General features: G+C 46.2%; 1 protein-coding gene across 1 annotated transcript; it reads left to right on the top strand.

Annotated features, from left to right (window-relative positions):
* Nucleotides 1–999: 999 nt before the first annotated feature.
* LOC121835449 lies at nucleotides 1,000–15,754 on the top strand (the record flags this gene model as incomplete). The annotated part of the gene is made up of 3 exons (XM_042289650.1): nucleotides 1,000–1,003; nucleotides 2,016–2,407; nucleotides 14,594–15,754. Coding segments are annotated over exons 1-3 (1,557 nt in total), but the record flags the coding sequence as incomplete, so codon positions are not given.
* Nucleotides 15,755–19,163: the final 3,409 nt, after the last annotated feature.

Raw genomic sequence — 19,163 nt, 5'->3', positions numbered from 1 at the left:
CCATATTTGACAGGATTATGTACATGTTGAGCTACATGAATCATGTAGCTCAACATGCAAGAGAGCAGTGCATGTTGAGCTTGATTCTCATCACTGCCATTTTCAATATAAACGGTCATTCTGCAGAGATATATTTTTTTCCCACTGCTACCAGGTGACGGGATGTGCCACAGACTGCATGAATGGGCGTTCATCATTGTTTCATATTTTTTCTGGGGACCCTCGTGCTGTGCCAGTGTACTTTATGTAACAAGTAGTGTACACTGTTATTAAAAAACATGGAATCATGAGTGGTTCTACACAATGCTTGGTTTGGTCAAAATATTGTGCTACAGCATATCTTAAGGCCATATATTGCTATTTAGCAGGACCTTTGAAATGATATAGAGAGCTCGGGAGTTTTCAGAGAAATATAAATATAGGAGAACTAGGCGGTTGCAATGTGTGTCGATAGGATGACTGGAATTAGATTCAAGCTCAAGAAAGTAGGCATGCTTCTACTGCTTCTACTCTCGCGCTAAGTAAGGCAGAAAAGTGTCAAACTAAAACTCGTACATGACTTCCTTGCACATGACCCAATGAGACCGACAAAATGGGATCCTTTTCCCAATCAAAATATACTTGGTGTACACTACAAAGTATCTCCAGCTCCAGCCGGACAGGGCCACTTGCCCCAGAAGTCGGAAATAGTAGTTATGTTCACTGTTCAGCCTGTACACCCTATAAGAATCCTTCACCATGCAGAAACCTTTTACATCTGGGAAGGTGGCAAGCCACATGTTGTAGGGGAATTTCACCTCCATGGTGAAATGAAGCCACCCCATGAGGGATGGCTTCAGTCGGATCAGAGACGACTCTGTCTGACGAATGGGGTTATTATAATGTAAGCTAGAGGTTCAGCTGGCTCTAGTGTGCTGTCGGAAATTGAAGCATACAGCAACCAGTCAAAAATTGACTTCCGGCAATGCATTTCTATGGGGAAAAGTCAGCAAAGGAGAAATGCGTGAGCATTTCGCGCAGCGGTTATATATAAGACCGCATGGTGAACGCAGCCTCTGAGCACTTTTCCGCTGTGTGAATCTTCCCGAAATCCCTGTTCTGCCTGGTGCAGGCAGATCATGCCACTTAGCACGTGCATGAAAGAGGTTCTCCCGAAGCGTGGAAAACGACAGAGCCATTTCGTGGTTGTGCATACATGTCGCGCATACAGGGGGGACGCTACCGTGCGCTTACGGCCCTGTCACATAGTAAGATGACAGCGCGTCAAAAGCGGCGTGGCAGGCCACTGAACGGAACCGCGTCCCGTGTGCGTGCATATGTCCCTAAAGCCGGCAGCACTAGCTTCCGAGATCGTCGAAAGCGCGCACCCGTAAGCAGGCCGTGTGACGTCACACCTAGCAACCGAGATGCAAAAAAGGGGGGGGGGGGGGGGGGGGTAGCGGGGCTAGGGGGGTACTTAGGCCGCCGGCGTTGCGCCGCAAGGCGGCGTCTACGAATGGCCCAAGGTGGGTTAATATTTTGTAATGAGCGATCCGCCGACTGTCGCGGTGTAACGGCGTGAACGGGGAGGGAACGGGAAGGGTGTCACTGGTTCTGGTGGTGGGTTAACCCGCACCCCAGTGATACACCCGCCGTGCCCCACTGCGTGGCGCCGAAATCGGCGAAGGGGGACGTCGGCGACGAGCTTCGGTTGCTTGGTAATACGTGGGGCTGTGGCGCTTCCCTGTGGCGACATTGCAAACTCTATAAACGTGTGCTCCGACCATTTCCAAGTTCAGGGCATGTACCAGGGCACTAATGCTCACGCATTAAAATGACAAATACTACGATGGTACGTTTTGACGCTGTCTGATTCCTCCCATCAGCTCGTAGCGTCGGCTGCGCCTGGGTCTCAGGTGAAACGAAGTTTAGCTTCCACCGTCCTGTTCGCTTAGCTGCGAACGGAATGTAGAGGAGGCTATGGCAGCAGAGACAACTAAGAGACATTGAACTAAAGTCACGCTTTTCTCTTACAGACGAGACCGAGAATCAGACACCAGGACCGACCCCTATCGTTCGAGTGCGCAGCGGTGCCCAGGCCACGCTGCTGTGTCCTCTCGGGCACGCTGCCGGTAGCGGCGGCGAAGGCACCTCCTCCCCGGTGTTGGCGCTTCGGTGGTCCAGGGTGGACGGGCCTTCACCCCGCCAGATTTACGCCGTGGACGGCCGTGGGCGCGGTGGCGACGTCTGGCAGGCGGAGCACGTCGTGGACGCCGACTGGGCGACGCGTTCCTACTTCTCCATCCACAACGACCCGGCACTGCTCAAGATCGGGCGCGTGACCCTGGTGGACTCGGGAACGTACGTGTGCACGGTGGCCTACCGGGACGGCCGGGAAGCGAACACCACGACCGTTCATCTCTCCGTTGTCGGTGAGTCGTCTTCAGTGGAGCCTCCGAATAAGGCTTAGAGTATCGACGCTTTTATACCCCGACCGAAGTCGGCGCTACGATCCGGTGGATCCAATCGAGCACGGAGGCGACGAGGTACTCGTCGTCTTCGTGTGTTTCCTCTAAAGCTTTTAATCTTAGTAGTTACATATCACACATTGAGGGTCCTAGGTAATCTGAAGCTGCATGTGACGGTATTCTCACCAAGGTAGTCCCGACATCTCTGTTAAAATAGTCGAAGTAAATTAATTGAGTTCTACGTCTTAAGAAATTCGCTCAAGCACTTGAATGACTGCACACATTGAAGCAAGCACCGTGTGCATTTTTTTAAATTGATACATAAGCTGATCAATTAATCTAGTCTTTATATCGCAAAAAGGTATTATGAACGTCCAACACATTTTGGTGTAATACCCTGAATAAAAACAACGCCCGATGTTGAAGTTACCATAATCTATAGGATCAGATAAAATAAAAATTAAAAATTCGTTACCTATATATCCACGTGTTCTCTCATATAATCAAAAGCAACTGTTTTAGATTTTTATTGAAGACAGAGCACGAAGCTTTCAGGAAACACGCTTAGTTGCTCCCTTGGAACTTTATTTTTGTCAAGATCCTACATGCCCAATAATAAATACCACCACACATAAGTACATATTGCGCTACTTATTTGGAACTTCTGCCACTATATATCACTGAGAAAACTTGAGTGTTCATAGGTAATTAGGTCCTCAACCCTCGTGCTGACTTTGTCACCTACATAATCAGCGTGGCTCAAGGCAAACGCTTATTCCTGTGGCGCCTCTCCTTTCAAACGCATCCAGTATGCCGATGGTGAAAATAGTCAAAACCTGTTACAAATTTACTGCAGACGTTGTGCAGATAATGATGGCATGCAAATCACAAGACGACACGTTACGAAGTAAGGCGGGAAACGCTGTTAAACGTGACAAAAAAGACGAATACGAGCTCCGGCGGCCCCCCGAAAATTGCGCTACGAAGGGAGATTCGTCGTGTCGTCTGCTTGAAAGACTAGTTTTCCAACATTCTTCTTTTTATGCGAAATCCCACTTTGGCAGTATCGACAGTTGCTACGCGTAACGTTGAATGGTCTTAGAAACTCTCACCGCGCTCACCCATTTCACGGATCACTGGTGACAGTCGTCAGTGGCACCCACGACGCCAGCCACGACGGCTATGAGAATTAACCACATCGCACTTCCGTCCTCGTGTAGTGCGTGACGGTACCATTTTACCCGCATTGCGCGACGATGCTAGAGCTATCGCTTTAGTTTCTTCGCACATTGGAGACGAAAAACACGTTGTTTTTGCTTTGCGTGATTAGTTCAGGCGGTGATATCAAACCCGTAACGTTACGATGTACTTGTGACGTTGCTTCATTGGCTCAGAGGCATCGAAGTGTCCGGTTAGACTTGAGGTGAAGCGATGTATACTATTTTCTTTAAGTACGAATAGAATTATAATTGGTTTTCTGAGTTTTTCAAAGGCCGTTTCATAAGGTAATTAAAATATATTTTATTGTGCGTTGTGTGTACAAAATATTCGCCATGAGGTTTCTTTTGCATTAGAAATTTGTTCTATATAATCTTTAAGAAATTCATAATAAGCTTTTTTGAACGTTCATTTTAAATCCGCATTTTTACACCTTTGATAACGGCGTCTAAGAGCTCTTCCCTTTTTTTTCTCATGATGTCTAATTCGTTTGTCCTCCGAGGGTGTGTCTTGTATGTAAGTTTGACATTACGCATACATTTGTTTGTATATATTTGGAATTTTATAAAACATATATTTAATATTATTTTTACTTTAAAACTGAGCTTGTTGGTGTTATGCCTATTTGTTTGAACCAACACTCGTCATAAATTTTATTTGTTCAGTGCATTTCTACTTTTTTAGTTAATTGTTTTACTGGTATTCTTTTTTCGTAATATAGAGAAAAGGATATGTACCGGTGGTCACTGAAAGAAGCAGTTTCCAAAACTTTTCAAAAGACTTATGCTGATGACATATTTGAGTGTATTAACATTATGTCTGCCCAACTTTTACCATCAATTGTTTCGAAAGTAGGCATAAAGTTACTTTTGTTTATGGTTGTTAGGTTATCATCCAACATAATTTCAATGAGTTCTCCTCCTCGTTCATCTGTTCTCTTTTCCCCAAACACTACTCTTAGCATTAAAATACCCCCTTTAATTATGTTTTCCTATGTTAGGTTTTGTAATTGGCCGTTTAATGAGAATATATATTCGGTAAAAGTACTCGATGGTAAGCAGTATATGCAAACCAGTATCATTTGCGGTTTGACAGCACGACTCGGCGGCTTCTCTGACGCAATGTGTCGCCACTTCGGCACCGCTTTAGATTCACGAGCGGGATAGGACGTTAAAGACGCTGCAGTCGAAGAGCCTTCCAAGGAAGCGCAGTTCGAGCCGGGTCAAGTTCAACTTAAACAGGCCGTCATGATCGACAATGGTCTCTCGACCTCCGTCCGCGGAGCGGAGGCGTAAACGTCGTACGCGACCGTCACAACAAGGGACACTCTCAATTTTTGCAGCACGGCGAAGTTGCTCCACCCAAACTTTTTGAACTTAGAAGTTAACGGCCACAACAGACTTTAATCGATATATCATTTTCCCGTCGCTACCCGGGAAAGGGTATCTAGTTCCCAAAGACAAACGAACAAAGCCTTTTATTTTTGTTTGCGCGACAAGGAGTTAGTTTTTGTTGCCGAAACTTCGATAGGCATAGAATCGTGCGTGTGTGGGTGTGTGTGCTTGTGCGTATGTGTTTGATGGGTCATTTGTTTGTTTGTTTGTTTGTTTAGGGTCAGGACAGCGGGAATTGAGAAAGCCCCAAACGGGCGTCTGGCGTTTCCGCTAGGCGAGAAATTTAATTAGTGCAGTATCACTGCATGCTAGCTTAGGGCCTTAAACGTGGACTATACAGTAGCGGGCGCAGTAGTGGTACACGACCGCATGCCGGGCAAGACGCTAATCGAAAACGAAACGGGCACGGTGAGCACAGACTACTTCCATAAATACGTCACCGCGCGCGTTGCACTCTGGGAAGCTGTGGGCCAGGAGCGGAGCGCGTGTGGATTTTGCTTCCCGCTGACTCCCACAATGCATAACGTGGCATTACGACGCGAGGAGGCGCGTCGGGTTTCGGAATAGGTCTATTGAACCTGTAGGACCCTGGGTTCGATATTGGGAGCGTTCGCTCCACGTGCTCCGAACTACGGTGCTTCAACACGCTCGGTAACCGATTCCCCGATACGCATGTAAGCTCCCAGGGTTAAGAGAAGGAAAGACGGTGTTACATAATTTGCTGCTCAGCGTTTTACATAGCGAATAATATCTTTATAAAATTGGTAAAGCCGAATCTTCTGAATGCTCCTTACGTAAACATATTTATAAAGGGAACACGTCCTCTGCGCCTGCGGGGGGTACAGAATTGAAAAAACCGCCTCAGAAGCACGCCTGAAGATGACGGGAAAATACCAGGTGAACATGAAACCTCTACGAATACTTGAAAGGATAAAACATGAAGGACGGGGACGGAAACGGGACTTCTTTCATTGAGCAACACAAAAATGGCACTGGCTATAAAGCTGCTCCCCAAAGCTTTCAACGTTCTCGAAGAAGGAAAAGAGAAAATTGTTAAAAAGAAAATGGAATTTACTATAAACATAAAAAAAGTTTAAAAAGCGCTGGCATCACAACGAGGCATCAGCAATCTAATTGTCTCTGGTGCAAGAAACTCGATCTCTGTCATTGTCAGTGATAATGAAGGTGCAGAAATATTGTTGACAGTTCCTAAGAGAAATGTACTATAAATTTAAAAGTTTACGAAACACTAGCGTCACGGCGAGGTATCAGTAATCTAGTCATCTCTAGTGTTGTAGAAATTCGACGACTGTCTTTGTCTGTGATCAGTAAAGGTAAAGAAAGTTTGTTACCCTCATTATCACTGACAAAGACAGAGGTCGAATTCCCAACAACGGATACGACTAGATTACTGATACCTCGTCGTGACGCCAGCGCTTTTTAAACTTTTATATTTATAGTAAATTTTCTTTCCCTTTTAACAGTTTTTTCTCTTTTAGTTCTCCCAGAACGTTGAAATATTTGGGGGCGATTTTATTGTCTGTGCCATTCTATGTCGTCGCTCAATAAAAAAAGTCCCGTTTCCGACCCCGTCCTCTGTGTTTTATCCTTTCAAGTATTCGTATCTATGCACCGACGAGCTCATTTTTAGTTATTAAGTAAACCTCTTCTTGAACACTGGTATTTTGCCATGGGTAGCTACAAGGCCGCGGAAACGAAGGGGCAAGGGCGGATGATCCATGACTGTCCAATTTCTACAGAGAGTTGCACACTCTTTGCAGTTCCGGCCTGGAAAATTTCACTTCACGTATCTATGGACTTAAGGATGTCGATGACACGTTCTTTTCTTTTTTTTGCGTTCTCGATGATTTCGTGTCCATAGCGGTCTCGGTGTCCCCTCTTTATCTTCGTACCGGCGAAGTCAGGTGCGCACCCTAAGCACTCTTTTGCGTGAACCTTCGTGTTTTAGAGCGCAGCTCTTTGGCGCCCGTTTCCGGCTTGAGCGGCGTCGGCGTAACCGCGCGGTTACGCCGACGCCGATGTCCCATAATGCCAAATGTCCCATAATGCACCGCGCGAGCCCCCCGGGGTCACGTGACCTCGGGGGGGGGGGGGGGGGCACGTCACCCCCCCGAGGTCACGTGACCCCTCCCCGAGGTCACGTGACCCCGATGACGTCATCGTCACTGATGACTGATGACGTCACCGGCATCCGCATCGTCATCGTCATCATCACTGACGACGTCATTAGCGACGTCACTGATGACGTCACCGACATCCGCATTGTCATCATCACTGATGACGTCATCAGTGACGTCGCTGATGACGTCACCGGCATCCGCATCGCAATCATCACTGATGACGTCATAAGTGACGTCACTGATTACGTCACCGACATCCGCATCGTCATCGTCATCATCACTGATGACGTCATCAGTGACGTCACTAATGACGTCATCGGTATCCGCATCGTCATCGTCACTGATGACGTCACTAGTGACGTCACTCATGACATCATCAGCATTGTCATCGTCACGTGACCCCCAGGTCACGTGTCCCCTCCCCCCGGTGAGTTGACCCCCCCCCCCCCCCAGTACCCTTCCCTCCTCCTCCTCCTCAAGAGCTGCGCTCTAATTAGTTGTAAACGGCTTTCACTTTTTTATTCTTTTAATTTTAAGACTTTTTTTTTACCGGTTCAAATCCGGAAAAACGAGATGCGCACTTGGTAGAACGCCTATTTGTTTTTCTACTTGTTATAATTTGTGAAAAAAAAAAAACGAATATGACGCATAGTAAACTAGGCAAATGAAGCCTTGGAGGCGCATCCTGCGCGCGCGACAAATTTTAATGAAATTGACAGAAGTCCAGCTCTCCGCCGTTACGAGTTCCGCGTGCACGAGATGGCCTATGACGAGATGTCCGCTATGACCAGTTCCCCTATGACGAGTTGGCTTGTGACGAGTTGGCTTGTGACCAGTTCTTCTAAACCCCATGCACACAACGTATTCGCTTCTGAATTCCCACTCAAAGTTATGCGAGAGAATAGTGTGTCGACACACCATAAGAAAAGAATATGAAGCAGAAGTGGAATAGCGGTCATTTCACGCTGAGGAGTCGTCGGCGAAAGCGCAAGAAGGCACGTCGGATTGACTTGGCTTTCAAGGCATCTTTTGCCAAGCCAGAGTGGTGGCGACATCTAGATGCGTAAATATCTTGAATCTGAGATGTCATTTTAACGTGCTATCCTTTTGTGGTGAAACTAGAGCCACTAAATAAGCTACTCTTCGGAGTAACGACACTTGGCCATATTGTGCCATAAAATCATGGTTGCCAGTTATCCGAAACTTTATCTGAAATCACTGGAAACGCTTTCCCGTCTTCCAGAAATGTTAAAACTGTTCGCGACAGAGCGAAACAACATCACCTGAGTTTCCTATATAGCACCATATCCAAAGCTCAGGAAGTCGCATTTTTGAATTGTGACAATCGACTATTGCGTCCGTTCTGCACCAAGTACCAAGATGGCGGCGCCCGCCAGCAGATCGGGGAACGGAGTGCCGATACGCTAATCGTAGCTCATTTAGTGGCTCTACGTGGAACGAAGTATACAATCTATGGCAGGTTCAAAATAAGCAGTACAACCTCGTCCCACGAATTCCACCACTTTTGTTCACTTTAGCAGAGGGAACGCCGGACAGAGTCGAGGCGAGTGGCTCTTTTTCCTCTTTTCTCCATCACCGTTCGCTCTGCCGAAGTGTGTAAAGCAAACTTGTGCTACCTTTTATTTTACGGCGGCATCTGTTCATCTCTTTCTTTGTTTTCTTTTGGCTCTCTCCATACTCTTTCTTCACCCCTTTTTGAAAGCATCTTGTCACCGCTCGAGGAGCCCGAATTCGCATGACCAGACGAAGAAAACTGGACCGTAAGACCATTCCAATCACCAGTTCAATTTAATTCTGTTCAAGCTTTATTTTTCCAGGTGTACACTGGAGGGACCTCCAGACAAAAAGCTGCTATATAAGCAGCATGACGGGGTTTGGGGTCCCGTAACAACGACAGCAGCAGCTTCACTAAAGAATCACAACACAGTCTGTAAAGTATGATATTACAAATTAGTACAATATTCACACTTCACAGTTTACCACAACGTCAAGCCAACATGTGAATTGGAAAAATGAATAATTTTCTATGGCAAACTATGCGCGAAGTTTATCTTTAGGAAGAGTGAAAACATTGCTACTATGAACATGCCATTTATTTAAGAATCTCGGAATGTTGTAGGTGAAGTGAATGAAGATTATAGTTTGCGCGATTTCGAGGGACCAACCATTTCTCTGTAAAACATGTATTGATAGTGATTTTATGTAAAGTTAGTTTGGAAGTGCAATATAAAAAAATTCACACACGTAGATTACGAGAAACGAATTGAATGAGGTAGGTGGAACTCATAGTAGTGTTCTACGCGACTTCCTTTATATTTATGAAATAAGGAATCAGTATTGTAGTTATGCAGACAATCTGCAATGTAACGCAATATCTTTCTTTTTTTTAAAGTAATCGAATGCTATTTATGTTTGTTCTTGTAGTTGTCCCCCATACCAAGTGACAGTAATTCCAATGGGAAATCGACTTCCACGCACCGCTACCATCTTTATCAAATTAGCTAGGAAACGCAGTTTGATCACGCGCAGTAGCTCTCTCCAGCCAATATTCCAATGTCAATCGTTTTTAATCAGACTACATAAAAAAAAAAACAAAAAAAAAACAGAACAGTTGTTTGGGGGATTAAATATGCACCCGTCCACAGGCCAATGACTGCTTTCGCGAGGCTGAAAAGCTCTAGAATGTTGTGTATAGCTATAAAAATGAAAATAAAGACATCGCAAATATCTAGTTACCACTTACTTTTTTCCTTTTTGCCGTAGTAGCCAAATTCATCTTTGTCTACCAGTTTAAGAACCATACTCAATGTTTTTTTTTAGTAATTTCTTGTTTTTGGGCATTTAATATCGTCCAACCTCTACAGCCTAACCTTTGCATACTGCGATTCAACGAAGCGAAATTGCGTCAACAGAGTTTGCCCCAAGGAATTCTCCAGGGAAATGTTCGCAGTAGCCAACGTGCCCTCGCACTGCCTTTTTCGACTCCCCTTTCCTATTGCGTTCGTAGGTACAACGAGTCGTGTACTGAACAAAGTTGGGCCTTATTAAATCCCTTCTCGAAAGTTAATTAGTACAACCTCTCCCATTTATTTTTTGTTGTCTCGCAATTTCTCTGGGCTTTATTAAATTCGGTGGTAGTAGACCCGGGCTCGTTTTTGCTGAGCTTTCATTTTTTTCAAGGTTGCGGCCGTCAACAGTCCTCATACGATGATGCAAAAAAAGTGTGATAAACTGCGCAGCATATTTGACCCTTTAGGAGAATATATCATCAGGAATAGCGAATTGCGAACACGTACAGTAAATTAACCTTTGATTAGAAGGTCGGCAACAAAGAACAAAAATGTACTAATCACGCGGTCATTCGAAAGATTTTAGTTTAGATATATTTTTTTTTATGAGAAGTATAAATTATTAGGTATATATTCCTGCGTCGCTATTATAATTCGGAAAAAGACGACGAAGTGTTTCGACGTTGAAGCGGCCTTTCAGCGTTCTCTGGTATTTTTTGTCTAAATAATTGTTCAAAAGCCATAACTGCGGGCTCCGAGGTCACTATCCACCGATCTTGGACCCGGCATGCCCTCCGGAATTGGAGACCACCCGCCCCCGGCCCCTATGAACAGTACGACCGAACCAGTTGCAATGTTCCAGGCAGAAGCAACCAACCCGCCATCCACATCGATGGAAGGCGAGTTCACGAACGAGGACGGATCGTTAACACCTGCCGCTAAAATGACCCTCGACTCCTTAACCCCTGGGCAGCACGCACCGGACTTCTCAGATGCCGATAGTATGACAACTGACGATGAGGGCTTCAGCACCGTGATTTCCAGGAAAGCAAAGAAGCGATTTCGAAAAGCCAAATCCGAATCCTCGACCAGTAGCACAATCGTGTCCATCGACGCTCCACCATCGACTCTTACGGTCATCTTCACACCTGTGGACCAGACAAAAGTCATCACGAACCTCAATGAGATAAAGCTAACAGAGCTACTTGAGTCAAAAGCACCAGCCGGCATCATTCGTATTCGCCCAAATCACCGACTTAACCTGATGTCCGTTGACACTCGCAACTCTGAAAGCTGCGCATCTCTGCTGAAAATGAGATTCCTGCTGGGAACTGCAGTCAGGGCTTTTGAACCTCGCTCACAGACTCAGGCAACTGGAGTCATTAAGGGGGTCGATACCGGAATCGATATCGCCGAAATACGAGAACACCTGAAGACAGACAATGACACACCCATTGCCTCTGCTCACCGGCTTGGAACATCAACCACAGTTGTGATAACCTTCACATGTGCAAGCCTTCCTGAACATGTTCTACTGGGTCTGGTACGACACAGAGTGGAACCATTTGTGGAAAAGCCTATTCAATGTCATCTTTGTTTGCGTTTCGGACATATCCAGGCTATGTGCAGGAACTCACCGACATGCTCGCGCTGCTCTGGACCACACCAGCGAACTGACTGCAACGATGGAACAACTGTCCGATGCTGTAACTGTGGTAAGCAACATGAGGCAACTTCACATCAATGTGCAAAGTGGAAAAAAGAACTGGAAGTACGTCGCCTTCGCCAAGTCACGAAAATGGACTATAAGACTGCTCGAAGCACTGTCTCGGACACCTTTAAGTCACAAACGGCGGCCGAAACTATGCATCAACAGAACAAGAGAACCCAACAGTCTTTGCATAATCGACGTGTAAACACGGACAACGCCAATACCAATCAGGAAAATGGTGCAATTTTATCTGCGGTGGGCAAGATGCCAGCGCAACATGAAAGCTTGACCCAAGTACGGGCTTTTCGAGATGCAGCCCACAACGTGACGGAGGTCCCTCAGGGTAGCAACGAGCACCCTAACACAAATGAAAGAGGCAAACAAGGAACGTCCTACAGAAAAGCATTAACTGGAGAATTCTCGAGCAAACAAACAACACCAACGAAGGAGCCAGCTCGGTCATCACCGACATCCTTTGGTATCTGGTCCGCCATCATCCTGACTGCGGAGAAATACATACGAGAATTCCTCGCGCAATGTACGTCTCCAGTGGCAGGCTTTGCTCTGCAAGTATTGGACTATATTATGCCTCTCTTAACTAACCTATCCAGATAAACAACAACCTCAATGCGCGAAAATGGGCAGCACATCAATAGAAAATCTTATTAAGGACTCAACGGTCTTCCAATGGAATGCCAGAGGACTTCAAACACATATGTCAGATTTTCGACAATTTACGTACTAACATAATTTCCCCATCATTGTGATATGTGAACCAGGACTTCCGAAAAATTTCAGGCTATCAGGATACGACACATTTAAATCCCTCCGATCCAATGGGCCCAGCCGCGTCATGCTTGCTATTCGGAAGGACCTTACTTACATCAATCATTACGTCCCAGAACATGCAAGCAATGAATATGCGTGTGCAACAGTAAAAAATGGTCCGCACATCATTTCTGTGATAGCGGCATACATATCGCCCCGTGCAAAATTCGACGAAGTCCAGTTTGAGGGTGTACTAAAGACGTGTACTTCACCTTACGTCATATCAGGAGATTTTAACGCTCACCACCCACTCTGGGGCGGCAGCCATATTAATCGTCGAGGTGAAAAACTTGCCGATTGCCTGAACCTACACCATCTAAATATTCTTAATGACGGCTGCCCAACGTACCTACGTGGCACTACGTATAGCAGTTGCCTCGACCTTACTTTCGTTTCTCGTGAACTGCTTCCTTACACTACCTGGTTCTCAGATATTGAAACCCGCGGAAGTGATCATATTCCAACCTACACCATCATAAAAGAATTTTCAAGACAAAATGTTCGCCACGTTATTCATCGCACAAACTGGCAGAACTATCAAGCGTCGATGGAGGACTTCTGCACGTCTTCTACCAGTTTGCATGAATTCAGCACTGCAATTGTCGCTGCAACAAAAGCTGCGACAAGAAGCTACAGCGTTCCCACAACCCGAACTGCAATCGACGGGGAATATGAGCATCTGCGAGCTGTCCGTCGCCGTGCGGAAAGGCGATACAGGAGGACCAAAGACAGGAAGGATCTCCGTGAATCTCGCAGAACACAGAAAAAGATAAGTCGACGCTTCCAAAAACTTGGAACTGCCAAATGGAGAACGAAGTGTTCAAAATTTGATCCCAGAAAACCACTTACGGGGATTTGGCGAATTGCACGAGGTCAACGAGCAGTCCAACAACGATATCCTTTCCGCGCCTTATCTCTGCACCTGAATGTATCTGAAATCGATGCTGCCGAAACTTTCTGCCGCTACCTAACCCAAAATCAAGCGGCCTCTAACATAACTAATGCTTCTCTACAAGGGCGTGTACCATCATCATCCGACGAGAGAATGAACCTGCCCTTTACGCAGGAAGAGCTCCGGGCAGCCCTGGCAACGGCAAAGCGGGCTTCGACCCCAGGACCTGATGAAATCACGTACAGTGCACTTGGAAATCTTGGCTCTCGAAGCCGAAAGCAACTCCTTGATTTTTTCAATCTTTCGTGGGAGACGGGTCAGATACCCTCAACATGGAAGACAACACGTATCGTACCCATTCTCAAGCCTGGAAAGTCACCATACGATATTGCGTCTTACAGGCCAATAGCACTATCTAGTTGCATGGGGAAAATAATGGAAAGAATGATGAATTCTCGCCTAGAATGGTACCTAGAGAATAACAATTATTATCCAGAAATAATGTCTGGTTTCCGACGCGGCCGAAGTTCTATAGATGGTGTTATCGATCTGGTATCATTTGTAGAACAACAGAGGACACGGAGACGTCTCACCACAGCTGTATTTCTTGACATCAAAGGCGCATATGACAACGTGACTCATGAGGCCGTCCTACACGCCTTAGAAGATCTTGGTATTGGGGGGAGCATGTACTCCTGGTTGAAGAGTTACTTGACGAGGAGAAATATTTACATATCTACCTGCAATGGAAACACTACATCACATGTCATAACAAGAGGGGTACCACAGGGCGGTGTACTAAGCCCAATTTTATTCAATACAGTCGTGATTAATCTTGCTGAAGAACTGCCATCGACAGTACACGTATCACTTTATGCTGACGATATCTGTATCTGGGCGTCTGGTGTAACACGACCCCAGATACGGGCAAGACTCCAATGTGCTCTGAAGACAATACATCAATATCTAAGAAAGCGAGGAATCGAGATCTCCGTCTCAAAGTCCGCTGCTATGACATTCTCTCGCAAGCATATGGAGAAATATCCCGTTATCATCGGTGGAGAAACAGTCCCCAGCGTTCGGCAGCATAATTATCTCGGATTCACTCTGTACAGAGGTCTTACGTGGACGCCTCATGTTTCACGACTCAAGATGAAATTGACGTTCATAATACATCTTATGCGATTTATCAGTGGTACAACATGGGGCGCCACTGTAGGCTGCCTACAGAGACTGTTTGAGGCCTTCTTTCTTGGACTTCTGAGATACCACTTGCCTATTCTGAACAACACCTGTGCGAGCAATATACGAGCTATCCAGTGCATTGAAGCCCAAGCTCTACGCGCCTGCTTAGGGCTGCCACGGTGTGCTTCAACGTCCGGGACAATTGCGGAGGCTCGAAGGTATCCCATTGAAGCATATATGATACAAGAAACTATACGATTACATTTAAGACACCTTACAAGACATCCGAACCACCATCTGGCCACGTTACCTTCAGAGAGACCTGAGTCTGCCTTCTCCAAAACGATAACGAAACACAATATTGTTCCAAGTGACCTATTTCCTGTACAGAAAGACGAAATACCACCATGGACCTTTCTGAAGCCGAGAATAACGTTATACGTAAAAGGTATACATAAGAAGACGTCCATTCCATCTCCAGTTCTCAAACAACTGACATTAGGAGTCATCAATGAAGCATACGGCTTGTCCACACATATATACACCGATGAGTCGTCCTCTGAAACACTGTCTGGAATTGGAGTTGTCATACCTGCCCACAACCATACCGTCAAGATGAAGATAAGGCATCGAACGACATCAACGGCTTCCGAATTAGCTGCCATACGAGAAGCAATACGGTACATTATGTCTCGATCACCGCAACCATGGACAATCTTCAGTGACTCAAAGTCAGCATTACAAATAATACAGACTTTCATGAAGCGCAATGCGTACGACCAACTGGCATATCAGGTATCCGCTCTCTGCCATCAAGCCCTCGTAAAGGGCCACCAGATTTCTACTCAGTGGATACCAGGTCACTGTGGCATCCCCGGAAATAATGCAGCAGACAGAGCCGCCAAGTCAACGATTAGTGCCGATTCAATTCTGATACCTTACTCCAAAAGTGACAGCAACGCTAAAGTTCAAGCCTTGGCCAAGACAATTTCATTAGGACACTGGATGAACGTAATAACACACGACCGGAGATTATACTTTCTAGACCCCCAACGAACCTTTCGCGTTCCATCCGGAATTTCAAGACGACTGGAGACAACTCTGCACCGACTGCGACTAGGTGTAGCATATACACCGCAGTTCCTTTGTCGAATAGGACAGCGCATCTGCGGGGATTGCACCAGCTGTGAGGTGGAGGGGTCAATTGAGCATATATTATGCCAATGTGTTGAGTTCGAGGAAGAACGCCAAACGCTTCAAGAAACATTACAAAAAATAGATTCGCGTCCGTTTAGCGCTTTCAAAGTGCTTGGCAGCTGGGACACAACCGAACAGTTTATGAAGGCCACCGAGGCTCTAATACGATTTCTGAGAGACACAGGACTTTCGGACAAACTCTAAATGACTGAGAACTTTATATGAGACTGCTTACATAATTCACTAGATCATAATCATCTTCATTGACAATTTTCACCTCATATTCCTACCCCACTGCTATGTCTTTCCTTCCCCCTCTCCCTATCCCCGGGGCAGAGTAGCAAACTAGAACTGACGTTCGGGTTAAAATCTCTGCCTTTCGTTCATAAAGCACTACTACTATTATAATTCGGGCACGTGGGAAGAAACTCTCGCTGTCACTGAGATTGTTAAAATAACCATTAAAAAACGTTTGCCTCCAATTCTTGTATTTTACAATATACACTTGCCATTCATAGAAGGGGGGGGGGGATCAAATTTTGTTCGCCACCTTTTTTTTAAGATTAGTTTTGTTTGATTTATCTTCACCTCCTGCACCGGTGCAGAAAAGTATAGGGCGCTGCACTCGTATCTCAACTCGCCCTTTTTTTTTTTTTGTTTGGCAAGAAACTCAGCCGGCACATTTCCGGTTCGCGCATATTTTCTAATTTCTTACTCCTCATTTTTTCATCACAAGAGTGAACTAAATCTGACAGTGCTATAAGCTCCGAGTAGGGAGGCTCAAGTGAGGGTGGGTGCAACTGCTAGATCGGCGATCACGGGACATGGACGCCATTTAATTGCTAAAGTTTGCTGGGAGTCTATGGGGCAAAGGGTCGTTTTCTTTCCTAACTCGGGTCATAAAAGCCCATTAAGGTGCTTGAATAATTTACAAGAGGTATAAATGATTACTTTTCCATAGCCACCAGTTTTGTTGCGATAGGTTAAGTATTTTTTAACGCGAAAAATGGTAAATTCCGCCATCTTAGACGTTGCTGCTTGTCTGGCAACTTTGCTTTCTCCGCTCGACGTTTGCAATTCTCGGAGCGAGAAGGAAGCGAGAGAGGCTGCGCCAAGGCGCTCGTTGCTTGCAATGGGAGGCGAGAGGAGGAAAGGCGCATGGAGCAACAGAGTTGCAACAGAGCGGGCGCCTGCTCTCTTGCAGGCAACACTGGCGCATATCCTTTCTCGAATCCTCTCCCTCAGGCGCTGCCATTAAATTGCAAACGCTCTCCAGGTTTTGAGTTGCGCCCACCCTCACTACAGCCTCCCTAGCTCCGAGAGTATGAAGTAGCGCCACCTAGCGGCTTACTTTCGTGGCATAGTAGCAAGGACCACGTGATCGCTTCTGTGCTTCCTTGGTAGCATGAAGTTGAGGCGTTTCGTTCCCAGTTTATGTTTATTCGTTAATTTCAACGAGAGTTTAGGGTTGCTTTTGACCTAATTCTTTTCGTTGTACTTCCCGTCAAAATGAGACTCGAGCAGCGCGACAACAGTGGAGTCGCGGCGTACGCAACAGGACCCAACTGACCCAATTTCGTGTTATCGTACTGACCACGACCAAATCGGTTGTCTTCGTGGCTTCGGAGAGTTGTGAAGTTACCAGACAGGTAGATTATGGACGGCGTGGCTCCCGGCGCGAGTTTTCCTTCTTTTTTCCAGCATGTTGGAAACGGACAGAGCAGATAGAAACCAATTACGAGGATGGCCGAGCTAGGGTGCCTTCATGTGCGCTTCGCATAGAGTGATGCCTACTACCTGTTTCCCCTTCCCACACCCTCTTCCACCGCCATTTTGTTCCTCTCATTGTTTCCCAGTGCGCCGGAAAGTGGCCTTTCTGTCCGGGATCCGGACATTTCGGTGTAGGACGTTTCGGTGTAGGGCGTTTCGGTGCGGTCTTTTCGGTGCACGGACATTTCGGTGCACGGACATTTCGGTGCACGGACATTTCGGTGCACGGACATTTCGGTGCACGGACATTTCGGTGTACGGACTTTTCGGTGCGCGGACATTTCGGTGCCCTTTTTTAGTTTTCTTTAAACGTAATAAGCAATATTTTAGCTAGAGATTAATTTTTTCGCACTTTATACATTTTTAGACTTGGTCATGCCTTTACGGTCACTCACTGATATACCACCTAAGCGACTTTGTTAGGCGCAGTAGCATCCTGCGTGTGGATTGGAGACGTTGAACATTAGTGTTCGTTTGTCGGTGTTTCTTTTCCAACGTACGCACTAATCGCATCACTTCGCGTTTACACGTTGGGTCGATGCAGACGTTCTCGGCGCCTTCTGTAGAGGTGTGGACTATATTATTGAGAATCTGTGTAGGAAAGGCCCCAACAGCAAGCTTGAGATTGTTGAAAATTACCCGAGACATGTCATGCGACTAGTGCGTACTGTACGTTGGAAAAGAGACACCGACAAACGAACCATAACGTCCAACGTCTCCAATCCTCACGCAGGATGATACTGCGCCTAACGAAGTCACTTAGGTCGTATATCAGTAAGTGGCCGGAAATGGATGACCAAGTCTAAACCATTATAAAGTGCAAAGAAATCGATTTTAGATAAAATAGTGCTTATTACGTTAAAAAAAAAAATTCGTGATTTTGATGTTTTGTGCACCGAAATGTCCGTGCACCGAAATGTCTGTGCACCGAAAAGTTCGTGCACCAAAATGGCCGCGCATCGAAAAGTCCCACACCGAAAAGTCTATGCAACAAAAAGTCCGTACACCGAAAAGTCCGTACACCGAAAAGTCCGTGCACCGAAAAGTCCGTGCACCGAAACGTCCGTGCACCAAAAAGTCCGCACCGAAACGTCCTACACCGAAACGCCCTACATCGAAAAGTCCTAGACACTTTCTGTTCATCGGTCCTCCCATCCGAGGGGGAAAATGCTAATCCTCCCTCCGTGGGTTCCACAACGCTGCTCCGAACTTGTGAGATAAGGTTCTTGTTTCCGGGAGGGTTATAAGCCCCACGGATTATCGCCGAGAACCAAAATGGCTGCTGGTTTGTCGGCGAGCGGTATTACAAAGGGTGGCATCACCCTAGCGCACATGAAGGCCCCTAGGCCGAGCAAGCGTTAAACTTGGCATTCCGATCGCCGTTTTTTTGCCCTCGCATTTTGCTTGCGCGGTTATTAGCGGCGAGATGTTTTAGTGGCGCCCTCCTACGGTTCCCCCTTGTGACGTCATTACCTTGCAAACAACAAGTTCGATGGTGTGTGCAAATAGCATGGTGGAAGCTTGAAATCCTTGCGCTCTCAAAAGAACACTGCCAACACCGTCAAAATTA

Source organism: Ixodes scapularis, unplaced genomic scaffold (genome assembly GCF_016920785.2).
Source record: "Ixodes scapularis isolate PalLabHiFi unplaced genomic scaffold, ASM1692078v2 PGA_scaffold13__105_contigs__length_92229423, whole genome shotgun sequence".
In the NCBI taxonomy this organism is placed as follows: domain Eukaryota; kingdom Metazoa; phylum Arthropoda; class Arachnida; order Ixodida; family Ixodidae; genus Ixodes; species Ixodes scapularis.
This window is presented reverse-complemented; position numbering and strand designations above follow the sequence as displayed.